The sequence below is a fragment of the Phascolarctos cinereus genome, unplaced genomic scaffold (assembly GCF_003287225.1).
Source record: "Phascolarctos cinereus isolate Bilbo 61053 unplaced genomic scaffold, phaCin_HiC Scaffold_1;HRSCAF=81, whole genome shotgun sequence".
Lineage (NCBI taxonomy): Eukaryota > Metazoa > Chordata > Mammalia > Diprotodontia > Phascolarctidae > Phascolarctos > Phascolarctos cinereus.
In genome coordinates, this window is record NW_027555514.1 from 94,841,958 (window position 1) to 94,859,320 (window position 17,363).

General features: G+C 37.0%; 1 protein-coding gene across 1 annotated transcript in view; it reads right to left on the minus strand.

Moving 5' to 3' along the window:
* Positions 1–17,363, minus strand: part of CNTNAP2 (contactin associated protein 2) — a 1,976,042-nt gene that overhangs the window by 968,731 nt on the left and 989,948 nt on the right. Inside the window, exon 10 of the mRNA XM_078153085.1 lies at positions 4,455–4,561. Within this exon, the coding sequence (XP_078009211.1) occupies positions 4,455–4,561 (107 nt within the window). The remainder of the gene's footprint in view (positions 1–4,454; positions 4,562–17,363) is intronic.

A 17,363-nucleotide genomic window follows, 5' to 3' on the forward strand; every position in this document is an offset into this window, starting at 1 on the left:
TGCTAAGAACTTTACAAATATATCATTTGACCCTCACAAGCCTTAAAACTATTGGCCACTTAAAATGCCGAGTCAGGACTCCCTCACTAGGTTTTTTTTTCTGTTCAGAATTTATCTGTTAAGGAGGCTCTGCTCCTGCACCATCTCTGAGTCCTCTCTAGCTCCTGGCAGAGCATCACACTTGTACATTGCATGGGGATTAAATGAAACAAGGACCATGGCAAAAGAAGCTGACATAGGGTTAAGGGACCACAAGAAGGCAGAATTCAGAAAAGTAGAGCAATAGAGTCAAAGCATGCTGATTTTGCAATCATGAAGACCTGGATTTAAATACATATTTTGATACCATTTACTGTGTAATAATAAACAAGTCATTTAATGCTCTGAGACTCTTTCCTGCAGAACAGAGAGAGTAATATGTATAGTACTCGCCTAATGGTATTGTTGGGAGGTTGAAAGGAAAGATACAATGTACAACATTGCAGAAATCATTATTATTACTATTATTATATTAGTTTTGGAAGGGACCTTACATATCACTAAGTTTGTTATATGGGATGGTTCTGTTTTTGAGCTACGATGAGGTTGAGAGAGTGAAGAGATTCATTGGGAAGTAACAGTGATATTTAAAAAAAAAAAGAGCAACAATAGAACTTGCTTTTGTCAGGAAGCCAGGTTTCCTTATGGTATTGCACATGTAGTGTGACTTATTCCCCCTTCCAGAATCATAGGAAATATACTCCACTAAACAGGCCAGTGCTTCTTCAATTTACAAGCTACCTTACTGGGCCCAAGGCACTAAAAGTTTTCTTAACAACAAATAATTTAATTTGGTGAAAATATGTGGCATGAGGAGATGGGAGTGCTGTATGTTGAGGAACAGCACAAATGCCAGTATCTCTGATAACAATACATGGAGGGGTTCAATGTGTAAGAAGAGTAGAAAGGTAAGAAGGGGAAAAGGTTGTCATGGTCTCTGAAAAGCTAAATACGATTTTATATTTGATTCAGGAGGTAACAGGGCATCTACTGAGTAGGGGAGTCGCATAGTCAGACCTACCGTCACACAGTAAGGCTTTGGAGTTGGAAGAGACATCTAATTAAAGACCTCACTCAACTTCTCAGAGGAGAAAACTGTGGCAAAAATTAGTGAGGTGACTGGCCTAAGATCACACAGGTAGTAAAGAGCAGAGAAGCATTTGAATAAAGGTCTTCTAATTCCTAATCAGTGATCTTATTATTATACGATGCTGCCTGAAACTTAAGAATCAGGGTGCAGAGTATGTTCCAAGTTTCCAGAAACTTACAAACACAGCACCTCTCATTGTCTTATAGAGTCCTTTGCTGTTTCACGGACAAAGGATGTCAGTAGCTATGAGTCCTCTTTCCTTTGTCTTGGTTCTTTGTTTGTTGCTTTCTCTGTACAGTCAGTACTTCTCAATAAAGTAATACTTGCATCTCCACTTTAAAAGGGAGCATTCTTTTCTGGCTTGCCTGCTGTGATTATATGTAGATGGCTGCAGATATAGACCATAGCAGGGTACATTAAATGTATATTTTTAACTCAAAGGATCAAAGAACTTTAAAATGTGGAGGAATTTCAGACACCTCATTTGAATGATTTCATTTTCTAGGTAATTAAGTTGGGAGTCAGAGAGGTGAATTGATATGTTCAAAGTCACAAAAGCAAGTTATTGACAGATTCAGGACTAAAAAGTAGATCTTTAAATTACCACTCAAATGACTTTTTCCACTTTATCATTCCAGCAGCCAAACTGTTAAAATTAATCACTAATATGGTAACATATCTTTACTTATCTATCTGTCTATCTATGTCTGTCTGTCTGCCTGCCTGTCTGTCTGCCTATCTGAAACCAGTCACTGGTATATTAGTGGCTATGGTGTGTAGATAGCACATATTTCCATTTACAGATAATTATAACATCATACTTTATGGACTTGGACAAAACATTTTAGTTTAGCTTCTCCTCATGCCTAAATTATTCCCTGGAAATAATATCTTTACAGACATTAGGATATCATATGCAGTATCCTCCCGACCAGGCTACCTCCATCTCTGATGCACAAGTTAGGTACCCTGGAGGACAAGTATCCCAAGTTCAAAGTACTTAGTAGGCCCTCACTCTCAAAAATTATAGTTAATGAAATCTCATCAGTGTATTTACCTTTAATAGCCATCCAGTGGATACAGTTAACTCAAAGAAAAGATATTTGCTAAGATGACACTTTAAGAACAACAGCTATCCACAAATGCATGCAGCATCAGTAGGAAGAGTAGGCACATATATAGGGTGCACTACCAGAGAGATATATGTAAAGGGGATATGTATGCCTAAGGGAAATCCCGCCTGTGATGCTGTTGGGCCTCAATGTCCTTTCTCTCTTTGTGGAATCCTCATGCTACACCCCCTAAGACACAACAGCTCTGCTGAGCATTTTGCTCAGCAGGATCCCCTGAGCCTTTTCCTCTCAGCATCTTGTTTCCTAGTTGCCAGATCTGTTCTTTCTAAACATCGTATGCAGTGTACTGTCTTGGGTGTTCCCTGGGCCCTCACTCTGTGGCTGAGTAGCTTGGCTTCAAGACGCTACCACCAATGAAAGAGTATTTCAAAGAAATCTCCTGTGTCCCAACCAAAAGGCATAACGTGCTTTCCTCTTAAGCCCTGGGTTCTACTTCTAAAGCTATCTCTTCACAACTGCAAGGGCTCTTGCTTTGCAGAGCTATTTCCTGCCTCAACTCACTCCCTAGAGACTATCCTGATTTTTAAAGATTACTAAGGATGAAGCTGGTCTTTTGGCCAGCCAATGACTCATAGTCCTATCATTCTATCAAGTTTGATTGAAGGACCCTCATGAAGGCTGGGGAACCTGCAGCCTCAAGGCCACACATGGCCTTCTAGGTCTAGGGAATCTAGGGAATTTTGACTGAGTCCAAATTTTACAGAACTAATCCTCTTATTAGGGGGATTTATTCTGTGAAGGTCAGATTCAGTCAAACCTAGAGGGCTACATGTGGCCTTGAGGCTGCAGGTTCCCCACCCCTGATCTAAACACTTCTCTATACTTTAAGATTTTAATATTTCACTGTCTTGTCATCTTCCCTCTACATTTTTGTAATTTAATCAATACTTTATTTTTTCTTGCTTTCTTCTTATTCTACAATCTCATCAAGGAGGATAAGGGGAAGGTCGGTTGATCACAGTCTTATCAGTCAGACTTAGTTCCTGAGCTAGACCCAACGTTAGGACAACTTGAGCTCCTACTCAGCCTCTGACAAACTGGCCATGTGATTCTAGGCAACATATGCTTCATTTCTAAATTTGCTAACAACTCTCAAAGACTAGATATTACGGAGCATGTGTCACTCTAAATTGGTTAAAGAAATTTCCTCACCTTAAACTTCTGTACACCAATGAAATTTTAATTCCCACCTAAAAACCACATCCAAGACAAAACTATAACTTAAAAAAAATAAACCCCAAGTCCTTCCTAATTGGTTTTTTCTTTGATATGCCATCTCTATATGTATCTTTTATAGTTAATGCCACATTACCAGAAGGTGCTGAATTAAGCTTACAAAGATCAGTTCCTACTACCGCAAAATATAATTCCGCTTTTGTGAGCATCAGAAAGATACCAAAATGAATACTCAGCAGTCAGGATCTTTTCTCTTGGCCATGACTAAAGCTCCCTCTGGCCTACTATCAGGCTTCCTAGGTAAAATTTGTTCATTTTTACAATTCATCTCAAAATAACTCTACTATTCTGCCTGTTGTATTCATCAAGATGCACATTTAGTATTATTCTGTATTTCAGGAAAGGGAACCATTGTGACAAAACATTTATTGCACTTTCAATTCAATATCCAAAGTATCACTTACACAGATAGTAAGTAACAGATCTGGGCTTGGCATGATAACTCAACAGACCTCAAGAATTCATTATGTGGCCTCTATTAGGACAAGTAACTTTCTCTTTGCTATTCTTTAACTTTACTGTGTGCCTTCAATGTCCTTGGATACTGCACCAAACAATGAGTTTTTAGACCTATAGATGTTTATAATTGTTCACATTATGCCCATCATACCATTACTACCAGTGTCCAAACTCTGAGTAAGGTCAATATTGCCAATTATTCTCAATATCAACTACTTCTGCCAAGACCAGTGTAAACAAACAATGCATTCATTAAATGTGGGCATTATTTTGTCCCCCTTCCTCCATCATTCAGCTTTGCAAGTGTATTTTGAAAATTCAGGTGTTACTTTATGTAAGACTTATAGCAAAATCCTTCTTTCAGTAGCTAATTTTCCAGTTCGTGGATTATTCAGGCTTAGTTTTCTAGGCTTTTTAGCAGTGGTAAAAACAAACAAACAAAAAACATGGGATACTAATGTAATTACAAATGTAAAGTGAGATAAATTGGCACTTACAGTTATGGCAGGTGGCCCCGCTGTATCCTGTCCCATCACAAGTGCACTTGAAGCTGTCCCAGGTTTGGGAGCATTTACCACCATGCTCACAGTGATTGGGCACACATCTGTCAGAACAAGACACAAACAGAAATGAACCAACCAACAAACAAGATTTATGAATGGCCAACTTCCAAGCTGCCTGGGCAATATATCATTTCAATGCCAGTTTGCCTTACTGAAGCAATTAATCCTTGTTAGTTTAAGCAGATTAATATGATTCATGATGGAAGGTGCCAACTGTACAAAAGATGATGTATCACAGGTCTGGTGTTTCCCAATTTTGAGCAAACAGCAGAAATTAACAAACTGTTGGAAGATGCATTTGCATATCAGAGGTTAAAATTTATTCTTGTCTTTATACAAAGGAAGATACTTGCTCTGTCATTATCCTGGGAGGAAGATGGAGATAAATTGCCTTGAATGTCTATGGTATGTTCTATGGTATGTTCTATGGTATGACTAAGCTAGTTAGAGCAAGCTGACCTTCTATAATACAGGTTGTATCAAGAGTATTGATACTGTTCTTACCTTGTTAAAGCCATCATAAACCTACTAGTTAATGGAAGCCACTAGAAGCATATCAACCAGTGGAAGCTCTTTGGAGTGACATCATGTACCAGACCCTTCTCGGCAAAATTGTGCAGAAGCTGTAAATTATTTTTGACAAGCCCACCTTCATTTTTACCACCTCTTTCCTCTTTTGTAACTCATCATCTTCTGAACCCATTCAACAGAGATAGAGACAGGGGAAGGATGTTTACCCATAAACTTTAGAATCATTTTTTTCATTAATTTATTCAATAAATATTTATTAAGAATACATTATTAAGAATAAATTACTCATATAAAAGCAGAGTATCAGAATAGATAGAGAACTAAACTTGAAGTCAGGAAGACTTGGATTCAAATGCCACCTTTCATCTTTATTGCCCATGTGATTCTGGGAAAATCCCTTATACCCTATGTGATGCAGTCTACTCCCCATGACTTAAATACCAAGTTACAAACTGCTTAAGATCTGCTGGAAATCAAAGATCTTTTTCACGTTCACATATGCATAAAACACTATGTTTAGAGAGATGCAATACACAGTCCCATAATGAACAAGATCAAATGACAGAATGTATGTAATGTACTTTACACATTGCTGGGCACATATCAGTCCCTTGCCAAATGCTCATTCTCTCTCTCTCTCCGTCATCTTGGTAGGGTAGATGAGGCATTATCTGTATCACCATATATTAGTAAGGCAGAATATGGCAAAAGTTTAAGATGGATACAAGGTGTCAAAGGAATTTGTAGAAGGGACACATCACATAGAGTTGGCAGGTCATGGAAAGCTGCAACCAGCAGCATTTGATGGGAGACTTTAAAAAACCAAACTAGGTAGTGAGAGCAAAGAGGCAGCATTATGGGCACAGGGAACCACACAAGCAAAGCTACAAAGGGATCTAGCCAGAGCTGTGTTTGTGAATCAGTAGACAATAACACAATTTAAAATTGAAAGGGAACTTTGAGATCGTCTGGTCCAACCCCTTCAATTCCGTTCAAGAATAAACATTATATATGCTCTAATGAAGATTCTTAAAAAAAAAAAAAGCATACCTTTGTGATACTTTATATATCTACTATGTGCCTCATGTTGTGCTAGGCATGGAGCGTACGAGGGATAAAATGAAAGGCTCTAGCCCCCTCCCCCAAGGAGCTTACATTTTAATTTTGATGAACAACATGGTTTAATATGTGCAAAACTGGAGAACTAATGCAAAGCAAAAGAGAAACTCTTTTCCAGAAGAAGAGACATTAACACCTGGGGGAAGTAAAGGGGGATCAGTAAATACCATGTATGCCAGGTGATGCTTCAGCTTTATTTGGAAGGAATCTGGGGAATCGACACAGGTGAAGAACAGGGAGAGAATGCATTAGAGAAGTGAGGGGTTACTTGCGTAAATGTAAAGGCTAGGACATATGAGAAGTAACGCTCACAGACCAGTTTGTGAGTGAAGGGGAGTTTGCAAAGTCTATATGGGTGAAGCGATTTGTCTAAGGCCACACAAACAGTAGTGGGAGAGTCAGAGTTAGAACCCAGGTCCTTCACTCCACATCTAACACCTCAGGGACTGTTTTTTGTCTCTTTTTGTAACACCAGTACTTAGCACAGTGTCTGGTGCACAGCAAGTGCTTAATAATATTGATTGACTAATATCCCATCAATCATTATGCATGTCTTGGGGCATTTGCAGGGAGTCAGAGAGTTGGACTAAAAGCAGATATAAGGCTGTATCAAACCGAAACTAGCAGAAAGAAAAGAATCTCACAAGTGACCTCGATCTTGCTAGGAACCGATTTGAGAAGGAGACTTAGTCATGTCCCAAGGGAGCTAACGTAGGAAACAGCTTGCCTGTTGTTTATTGAGACAGAGGCACAGCAAGTAAGCATTTAGGTCTTTAGGATAAATGAAAGCACGACTAATTTATTTTAGGTAGTCCTAGCCCAAATCTCCATGGGATACAATCACTCCACTAGGGCTTTTGATGCTCTACATTCATTACTGTAAGCTCTGATACGGATTCTTATAAAACAAAATGAAATAAAAAGGATGGCTTTGCAATGCTTTATGTATTAAACATTTTTAAAAAGCAGTTTTCTCATCCTGATGTTTTAGGAAGCTCAATTTAGCTAACTCTAATTAAGTCAGGTTCATATTGGAATGAGAGACACAGAAAGATAGAGTGGAAAGAAAACCAGACTTGCAGTCAGGAAGCCTTAACTCAAGTGCTGCTTTTGTCACCTAAGGGCTGTATGAACCTGGGCAAGTCACTTAATCAGCCCCAAGGACCTCTCTAAGTTACAGATGAAATACTGATCTGCACCAGTGGAGGGACTTTCCACACAGCAAATCCTTCCACCTATGAAATAAAAGGGAATTGGAATTCACCAAAGAAAATCCACAGAATAACCACATACATATCTATAATCAAGAATGTACAAGCTATGTATTTTTTGTACTATACCTGTAATTTCAAAATTATAAGGAACTCTCAGTGAAGAAACTCCTTTTGCTAACTCTGTTAGCACTGCTTCTATAATTCATGGCTGTAAAGAGCTGTCTAGAGTACTTAGAGATTAAGTGATTTGCCCAAGATCACATAGCTGGTATGTATCAGGGATGGGACTTGGGCTAAAGTCTGAGGACTCTGAGGACAGTTGTCTAGCAACTATATAGTGTGACCTTTTACATTATGTATTAAAATCAAACAACCAACTTGGGGCATGCATAATGATCAAGTCAGGATGATGAGATATTTTCTTTTAAAAACATCTTGTTTTCTTTTTTAAACAATATCATCAGAATTTCTTCCAGCATCCTTTTCCCTATCCCTGTCCAGAGAAGCATCTCATGTAACAAATCATATTTTTTAACAGAAAAATAGTGGGATACTTTCTAATATACGTTACACTATTTACCTCTTAAGGTTGCTGGGAGGAAAACCCATTGTAAACATTAAAACACTGCACAAGTATGAATTATTGATATTACACAGTATTTGGGACATTGCCATAACTGTTTTACAGAATTTCAGTCAAAGATTTCTCTAAAAGTGAAAATCTGAATATGGATTTTCACATTTTACTTCCAAATGCTCCACTCCCTTTTCTTGAAATGTTTTCTCTTTCTAATTTCCATTATCCTTCTGCTCAGCACTAGCTCTCTCTCATTAACGGTAAAATACATTTTGCTTTCAAATAAACCGGGCTCAAAATGCAATTTACGACCCCTGATTTTGTATCTTCATATTAAAAAAAAAAGATTAGGACCTCCTACCAATCAAATTAAAATGATTTCAGAAAATAAAATACAAATTAAGCTCATTCTGAACAGCAATATGCCTTACAGGCACACACACATACACATGCGCGCGCATGTACACACACACACACATACACACACACACACACACACACACACACACACACACACACACACACACACTACTTCTGTCATGTTAGTACAAGAGCGGGAAATCACACCAAATAAATTGAAGTCCTCTTAGAAGAAGTGCTTGTTTTACTGCAAGAAATACAGATCATTTTCCCAAATGATCTGAGATTCAATGTAGGTTTTCATTCTGAAAGCCAAAGTATACTTTCTAGTAAATCTGAGGATCAGCAGAGCACAGGCAGCATCTTAACCATACTAAGCCATTTGGGAGTAGTATCCCTGATGGAAGCACCCCTCCTCTACTTCTCCACGCACCAATTGTTTATGTTCTTATGCTCTCCAGAAATTATCTCTGAGTCCCCATTTTCCACTGCTATAGGATTCTTACAAAAGCCCTAACTCCAGGAAAACCCTTATTTGCTTCATAATTAATCTTAACTTGAACTTTTGACCCAAATGCCACTGATGAATCACAGTGACTTGACCAGGACTGGTTTTATTCACAGGTGAAATGGGTGTTCATCCACCTGAGTGGTATGATTTGAGGCATTCCAAAAAATATGTGTGTGTGTGTGTGTGTGTGTGTGTGTGTATGCACACACACACACACATACACATATAGACATATATACACACACATATATTCATATATACACATATACATATATACGCATATATAAGTATTATATCCGTATGTAAGTATGTGTATGTGTGTGTGTGTGTGTGTGTGTGTGTGTGTGTATATATATATATATATATATATATATATATATATATATATATATATATGTCTTTTCTTGAAATAGATGTCTTATTAGCATACTCCAGTACCAGCCTATCATGTCATTAGATTCATTCTTTAGAGTTAAGGCATCCTATCTCCAGAAGATCTGGGAAAGGTAGCATACTATTAACATTAGCTAACTAGCACCAACTACCAAAATCAGCAAAGATTCATATATCTAGATAGCTATCACTGAAGTACAAGTACAAAGTGAGAATGAAATAGAATGTTTTGAGAAGAACAAATGTTCTGATTGTGGCATATTTCCCAGTGAGGCCAGAACAATACTTATAACACTGTAGTTTAGGGCCTGCTGTTAGTTTTCAGTTAAGCAGGACAGGGAAGCCCAGGCTTTCATCATGGTTATATATTATTAACATAAAAACTTTACAGAATAATTCACTGCAATTCACAGGTTCATAGAGCTACAGGAACCCAGAAGGAACAAAACAACTGTAATAGTAACTCAAAAGGAATAAAAGCATTAACATCTGTTCTGACACTGTATAAAATCCTGACAGAGCAAAGCCTCTAAACAGGAAGAAGGTGTCCCTGAGAAAACTGAGCCCCTAAAGCAGGGATGGGGAACTTCTAGGCCCTCAAACGTGGCCCTTTGACTGAATCTAAACTTCACAGAACAAATCCTCTTAATAAAAGGATCTGTTCTGTAAAACTTGGACTCAGTCAAAAGGCTGTACCCAAGAACCTAGAAGTCCACAGGTGGCCTCAAGGCTGCAGGTTCCCCACCTCTTCCCTAAAGAATAGATAGGTATGAAAGAAAAGAGTCATGAAAGGGAAGGAGGAGAAAGCTAGGAGGGAATTGGGTTGACCTCAAATCTGGGCCCCTCTTTTCAGTGGATTACCAAAAGCTCACTCTGAGCAGATATTATGTCTTGTATCATATAATTAGAATCCTATGTAACAGTGTCCTTGCATCTCTTAGTATGGTTTAGGTAACTGAAAGTTGAAAGGATTTGTGAAATTTCATTTTACAGAATGATTTCTCTTCTTAATCGGATTGTAGCCTGAATGTGGTGCTTCATAGGTCTTGATCACAGAGTGGCAACTATAACTATGCAAATATATAGTGACAGGTTCATTTCACCCTAAGGTTGCATGACTGCCATCCCAGGACCAAACATCCAGTCTTTTCTCCATTTCCTCTGCTTTCCCCATAGAAATAACTGCCAAGGGTCCCTGAATTGCTTTTCGATTAATGGCAGATCCTTAGATACACAGAAAATATATGAGGTGGGATCTGCCTCATTACAAAGGAAAGCATCCTTTTAAGAAACTGATGAAATATCTGTAAAGTTCTATCTGGTTATTCAACGTGAAATTTAAGTGGTCATCTCAGTATAATTTACTGTCTGAAATATATGGGCTTCGCTTTTGTCCCAGCTTCCCCATTTCTTTTTGTTCATTGAAACAAGCAATTCATTTGAAATGCTATTTGAATGTCATTTCCTTACTTCAGGAATCTCTTTCCACAATAATAATAATAGCTCTCATTTCTATAGCTCATTATGCTCTAAAAGACATTTTCCTTACAACAATTCAGAGAATGATGCAGTATAAATATGATTATCCCCCTTTTGAAGATGAGGAAACTGAGGCAGAGAGAGATTAAACAACTTGTTCATAGACACTAAGAAGGAGTGTGCTGATAAAGTTAAATGATAGCTCTCCTAGAAAGAAAAATGTATGCAAGACATATTTTAAAGTTTAATTTGCATTACCTACACTTTCTTCATCACTTTCTTAGGGCTAGACCAGAGGTGAGGAATTTGCCTTCTAGGTCCTTGGGTACAGCATTTTGACTGAGTTCAAGATTTACAGAACAGATCCTTTTATTAAGGGGATTTGTTCTGTGAAGTTTGGATTCAGTCAGAGGGCCACCACACTGGAGAACCTAGAGGGCCACATGTGGCCTTGAGGCTGCAGGTTCCCCACCCTTGGGTTAGACATTGGTGTCAAACACCATTCCCATAGGCTGCCCCGGGTCCTCACTACTCATAAAGAAATCTTGAACTTTATTAAAACAGAATTGGGAAATATTTAACAAAATAGACAAAATGCAATAGAACATTACTTTTTTAAACTAAGTTAATAAACAGCAGTAGAGATCCTTATGTACTGATTAGGGGCCCATTTCTATTTGAGTTTGACTACTATTCTAGACAATCAGGAAACCAATAAATCAAGCCTGGATTTGCAGAACTTGCTGATTTCCAAGGCATAAATGGTCACAGTGAAAATTTAACAACTGACTCTTACAAACTAGCTGGCTTCAGCACAAATCTGCTAGGAATGATGTGAACCAGGATTTCTACCCACTTCTGAGTTAGTGTTTTGTTTTGTTGTGTTTTCCTAGCTATACAGCAGTGTTTCATAATAACCCAGGAGTTTAATAATAACTTATCAATCCTCATTATAAATTTCTAGTGATGTTTTAGCAAAGTACTTTATTTTTATAATTATTTAATGTTTACTTTGGTACAGTTTTCCCTTTTTAAAATGTGTCGTCCTGATAGTAGCATTCTAACATTGTAGTATGCATAAAGCAAGGCAGGTAGTTATATGAAAGGGTTACATTCAAATGCATTTAGAAACTTCTATTTTGCTTTCATGGAGGCAGCTAGAGGGCCCAGTAAATAGAGCACTGGGTCTAGATTTAGGAAGGCCTAAATTTAAATCCAGCTTCAGATACTTGCTGATTGTGTGACCCTGAGCAAGTCACTTAACATCTGTTTGCCTTAACTCTATACCTATTAACACTAATCCAAAGGACTAATAATTAGAAAAAAATTCAGATTGGTAAAAGTGGTAAGAAAATAAGCATCACAAATATTGTAATTGGAATTGTTTTCCTTAATTATGCACTTGTTACAAGAGATTTTTTTTATTATTTTTTTTCCTGTCACAGAGCAGAGATCAATGGAGGAGAAAATATATGTAACTTTAAAGCCTAAGTAAAAATGGCCCAAATCAATAATTAGTTAAATGCAAATTAAATCAACTCTCAGGCTCTACTACTCCCACACAGAAGTAACAAGAATGAAAAGAAAGGTATGAGAAGTGTAAGAAGGGTTATGGGAAAACAAACATCAGTTTCCTGTCGAAGCTGTGAAGTTTCCCCCCAAATCATAAAATTATAGACTCAATCAGCGATTCCACAAGAGGGCATATATCTTTCAAGACAGGAAAGGAACCCAAGTGTACAAACATATTGATAGCAGTTCCTTTTGGTATGTTCAGGACCTAGAAAGTAAGATGTTACATCCTACAATAAGTAGCACAAGAACTGAACAAATTCTGGTATGTGAATGTTATGGAACAATAACATGGCATAAAACCCAGGCAAGTTCAGTGAAATCTGGATGGGCCAATGTAGACTATAGAAAGTATTTGTTAACAATACAATGCAGTGAAGACCAGCACCTTGGCAAGATGTCTCACCTCTTACTATTATAATGGTTAACCAGTATATCTTATCAAGATCTGTGCAACCTGCCTCCTGACCAAGAGGTGTCAGATATAAGATGTAGAATAAAAAGCCCATTTTTAGAAATGGACAGTGTGGCAATTTGTGTTCCTTGACTATGTGCTTTAATTACAAATATTTTGTTGGTTGTTTTTTTTTTTTCAATTTGGGGTAGGAGAGGATAGCAGTGGGAGGGGTACTAGCAATAGGATTGTCCTGACATTGATCCTCCACGCCCCAAAATAATAAGGAAATTGATGTATTATGATAATCAACACAAAAGAATAGAAGGAATGAGAAAGCTTTGAAAGTGCTATTTGAATTCATTATTACTGAAAAAGAAATTCAAGCTAACCACAGTTTGTTTCATGTATAATCCTTTTTTCTATTTTATGGTATATATAAAGTTCATTTATTTCATGTTTGTGAATTTCAAAATTTAAGAAATCAAATATTGATGTTTTCCTCTTTGTCATTTTCACCAATATTGGAGGCATGACAATAAATGGTAAAATTCTTTTCATAAAACAATAACAACAACAACATCTGTTTGCCTTAATCCACTAGAGAAGCAAATGTAAAATCATTTCAATATCTTTGCCAAGGAAACCCCATGGACAGTACTGGTGTGATGTGGTTCAGGCATCATGAAGAGTTGGACATGACTGAAAGGTTGAACAACAACTGTGCTTTCAAGGTCTCAAGATGCTGGCTGCCACAAAAAATCCACCTCTTTAATACCAGTGTTCTCCCAGAGCTTGTTGAAGTAGCATTGCTGGGGTCAGAATTATAACTAATATCGTATGTAGAGGAGAGGATGGATGAATAAAAAGATTGTGAAGGTAACCCTGGCAAGACTTGGAAAATGACTAGATATGAACTTTAAGGGAGAGGAAAGAATGACTCCATGGTTTGCATACCTGGCTGATGTCTTAGAAGAATGGTAATGACCTCAATAGAAATATGGAAGTTTGGAGGAGGGACAGGTCTTGAGAGAAATACAGTGAGTTCTATTGGGAAAAGATAGAGCTTGACATACTTATGGGTCATTTTGGTATTGGTGTACCAAAGGCAGTTGGAATTATGGGACTGGAAGTCAGTAGAGAGATCAGGGCTGTGTATAGAGACCTGAGAGTCATCTGCAAAGATATGATCACTGAATCTATGTTAGCTGATGAAATTAACCAAAGGATAGAGTTTCTAGAGAGAAGACTGTTCAGGAGAAAGCCATGTAGTTGTGAGTTGGTGAACCCTGTAAAGATCATAGGGAAGGAAGGTCATTCAGAAGCCCTTCAGACTACAATTCAATAAAGTAAGACTTGTAGCATCACATGACCTGCTTCCCTTGGCTTTGTTGGGCTAAAGTGGACAACAAAATTCTTCAACAGGCAAAATTAAAAATCCTAATCTCTACATTATCATGAAATACCAGACCTCTACAATATATGCCAGAGAGAGGCTATGACTGGAACATGGACTCTAAGACTAACAAAAGAGCCCCTGACATCAGGACTCTGGGTTCCTGCTCTAGCTTTGAGACTATCTGTGACCATGGACACATTGTTCCACCTGTCTTGGCCTAATTTTTTTTTTCATCTATAAAACAGAAATGATCATAATGCTGGTAGTAACTCATAAGGCCTTTTATTATGAGGAAAACAATTCACAAACATCCAAAAAGAGCTACACATATGTAACTTGTTATCAACTACTATTGGTTTATGAGGAGAGTAGATTAGCATCTTTATTGGAAACTCATGTTTTATTTTATTTTGTCTGATAAAGCTCATTAATATTTTTAAAGGATATAATTTATGAATGAAATCACTATAAAAATATGTAGGGATAAAGCACTAAACATAGGGAATTAGAGTTGGTGCTTACAAAACTCCCTGAAGAGTTATCTACAGGTCTAGAAGATTAGGTTATGAATTTAAGACAAGGGAAAATTAAAGTTAAGATGATAGAAGTGAAAGGCACCAAACTATTCTCCTAAAATGGGTTCCTACCCCAAAGTCCCATTAGCAATGAATGAATATACTATTATTGTCCTCTGGGAAGCACTGCCACTTCTTGAAAGTGGAGCCATATTTTAACATGCCCATGTTTAAAAGGATAAACTATGGAGAAACTGGTTTAGGAACAAAGAGGGAGAAACAAATGACTTCTAGAGAACTTATCACTTCTAGAGAGCATTAAGGTAAAGACAAAATTACCTTCTCAAGGCAGAAATGGAGAATACTTATATTCTTATTTTCCAGGCATCAACATGAAAGTGGTTTCCCATCAACATCAGCCATAGCAAATATATGTAACTGGGACATAAATCATTGTTTACAATAGCCATTAAAGGTAGAGCTAGAGATCAGAATATCAATTCTATTTGTCTCTCTCAGATAGGCAGGGACCAGGAAATATGCTAATAGAAAGTTTTCCTATTTAAACAGCTTTTTTAAAGGTCAATTTTATTGACTCTGCCTAGAAAATTTCTCTTGACATCTGTCCACCAATAGGCCATTAAAAACAGAAACCTTCCTACCTAACTAGATTCGCCAGTCATCTTAATGATAATTGTTAAAGAGCATTCAATTAGAGCAAATATTTAGCAGTCAATAAATTTTTGTGTTTGAATTGTGGAACAGAGAAACTCAAAGTGGTCATCTATTCAGCATACTATACAGACATGACATCAATGATTCAAAAACCACTATCAGTTGCATCAGGTAGACATTTACAAACTAGATCCCAAACCCAGTTTCTTAATAGATTAAGAGACACGCAACCTGAGGCAGGGAGAACAACTGCTGTGAAAGCATTTTTTAAGAGTTATGGATAAGTAAAGATGATGATGATGTATATCTCTATTAGGAGGGAATTTAGACAATTGAGCCTCGTGCCCATGGACTTTTTCTTGTTGTTGTTGTTAAACAGTGATGAGAAAATACAGCGAGAATAACTTTCAATGGATCATGGTCTAATCTTGTTCAAAATCTTCAATAAGTAGGCTATGATTTTTGCTGCCTTGAAACTGAGGACCTGTCATAACCAGTAGTTTCTTAATTTCACATGTTGAAAATCTCATGGATTAATTTCTTTTATATTTATGAGTTTTCAAGAAATTTTTGGAGACTGAAATAGAGTCATAGAGCCAAAGATTTTTAGGCCTAGAATAGCCCTTAGTGATTATATAGTTCAATGTTCTTATTTTTAAGGAAACAGAGGCTGAGAGAAATTAAATAACTGACTGGGTCTAGAATCCAATTTTTGTCCTCCCTGCTTCAGGACTTTTTAAACACTAAGAAACATCATTGTGGGCTACAATTAAGAATATAATGGAATGAATGATAGCTATATTCAGCTTATATAGGAATCGACTATCTCTTCAGTGAAAAGAAACACCATACAATGAAAATAATATTTCTGAGGTAATTCCTTGTTATGAAGCCATTTTAAATTTCTTTGTGAAACAATGAAATGATTTATAAATATTTGCTTAAAAGAGCTTTCTATAGAAGACATGACAGAACATTTAGAAAATATTTCTGCTGTATCCTGATATTCTATTGTCTACAAAGGAGAAGAGGATTTGATATGTCACTGGTTGCTAAAGAAACACTGGGGGCAAGCATTAATTCCCAGCTAAGTAAATCAAAGTATTAAGTATAGGGGAAGGGTGACGGTATCTTTCTTAAGAAAAAAAAAACCGGCACAATGATTTCTGCTAGCCAAAGGTTTTCGTGCTGCTTCCACAAAAATTCTGTGTCTGTAATTTGCCACTTTTCTTCATCAATGGAAGAGAAGTAGGAAACCAAAGAGCAAAGAGATTCAGCTTTTCTTTTACACTCTTGCATTTAGGTCCTTGAGCTAGCTCAACTAAAGGAAATTCAGAAGTTTATAGAATTAAAAAACAAACAAACAAATGTTAGTGATGAACTAACTAAGGATACCAATGGAAGTAAGAAAACTCTGGTTAGGGAGTTACCTAGTTGCTAGTAGAGTTTATGGGAGGTTTTGCCATGCTGTTAGTAACATCTTCAAAAAGTATCTCTCTAGGAAAAAGATTCTTTCTAAGTAGAAAGAAGTCATAGGAACAAAATTATAGGTCATCAGAATTGGAAGAGACCTTAACGATTTTCTACTTAACCTCTCCATTTTATAGATGAGAAAATTGTGGTCTTTACAAGTTAAGAGACTTGTCCATGATCACATAACTTTCAGTGGTGAAACTATAAAATGAATTCAGGCTTCATGATTCCCAGTACAAGGGCTCTTCTCACTAAACCATATTATATTATGCATACCTTTCCAGAGGGTTAGGAGCAGGGGTGTATTGGAGACAATTCTTAGTGGCTTCTAAAAGTCAATTGTTAAATTCTTGATGTGATTGTTTACACCTCAAAAATTGTCAAACTAGGGGAGAATTTATGACTAAACAAGAGATAGAAAGGATCATGGGAAGCAACATGGAGAATTTTTATTACATGACATTAAAAGGTTTTGTACACACAAAACTAATTCAAGTTTCTCTGATAAAGCCTCATTTCTCAAATATGTAGAGAACTGAGCCAAATTTTAAAAAATAAGGGCCATTTTACAATTGATAAATGGTCAAAAGATATGAAAAGACAATTTTCAGAAGAAGAAATCAAAACTACC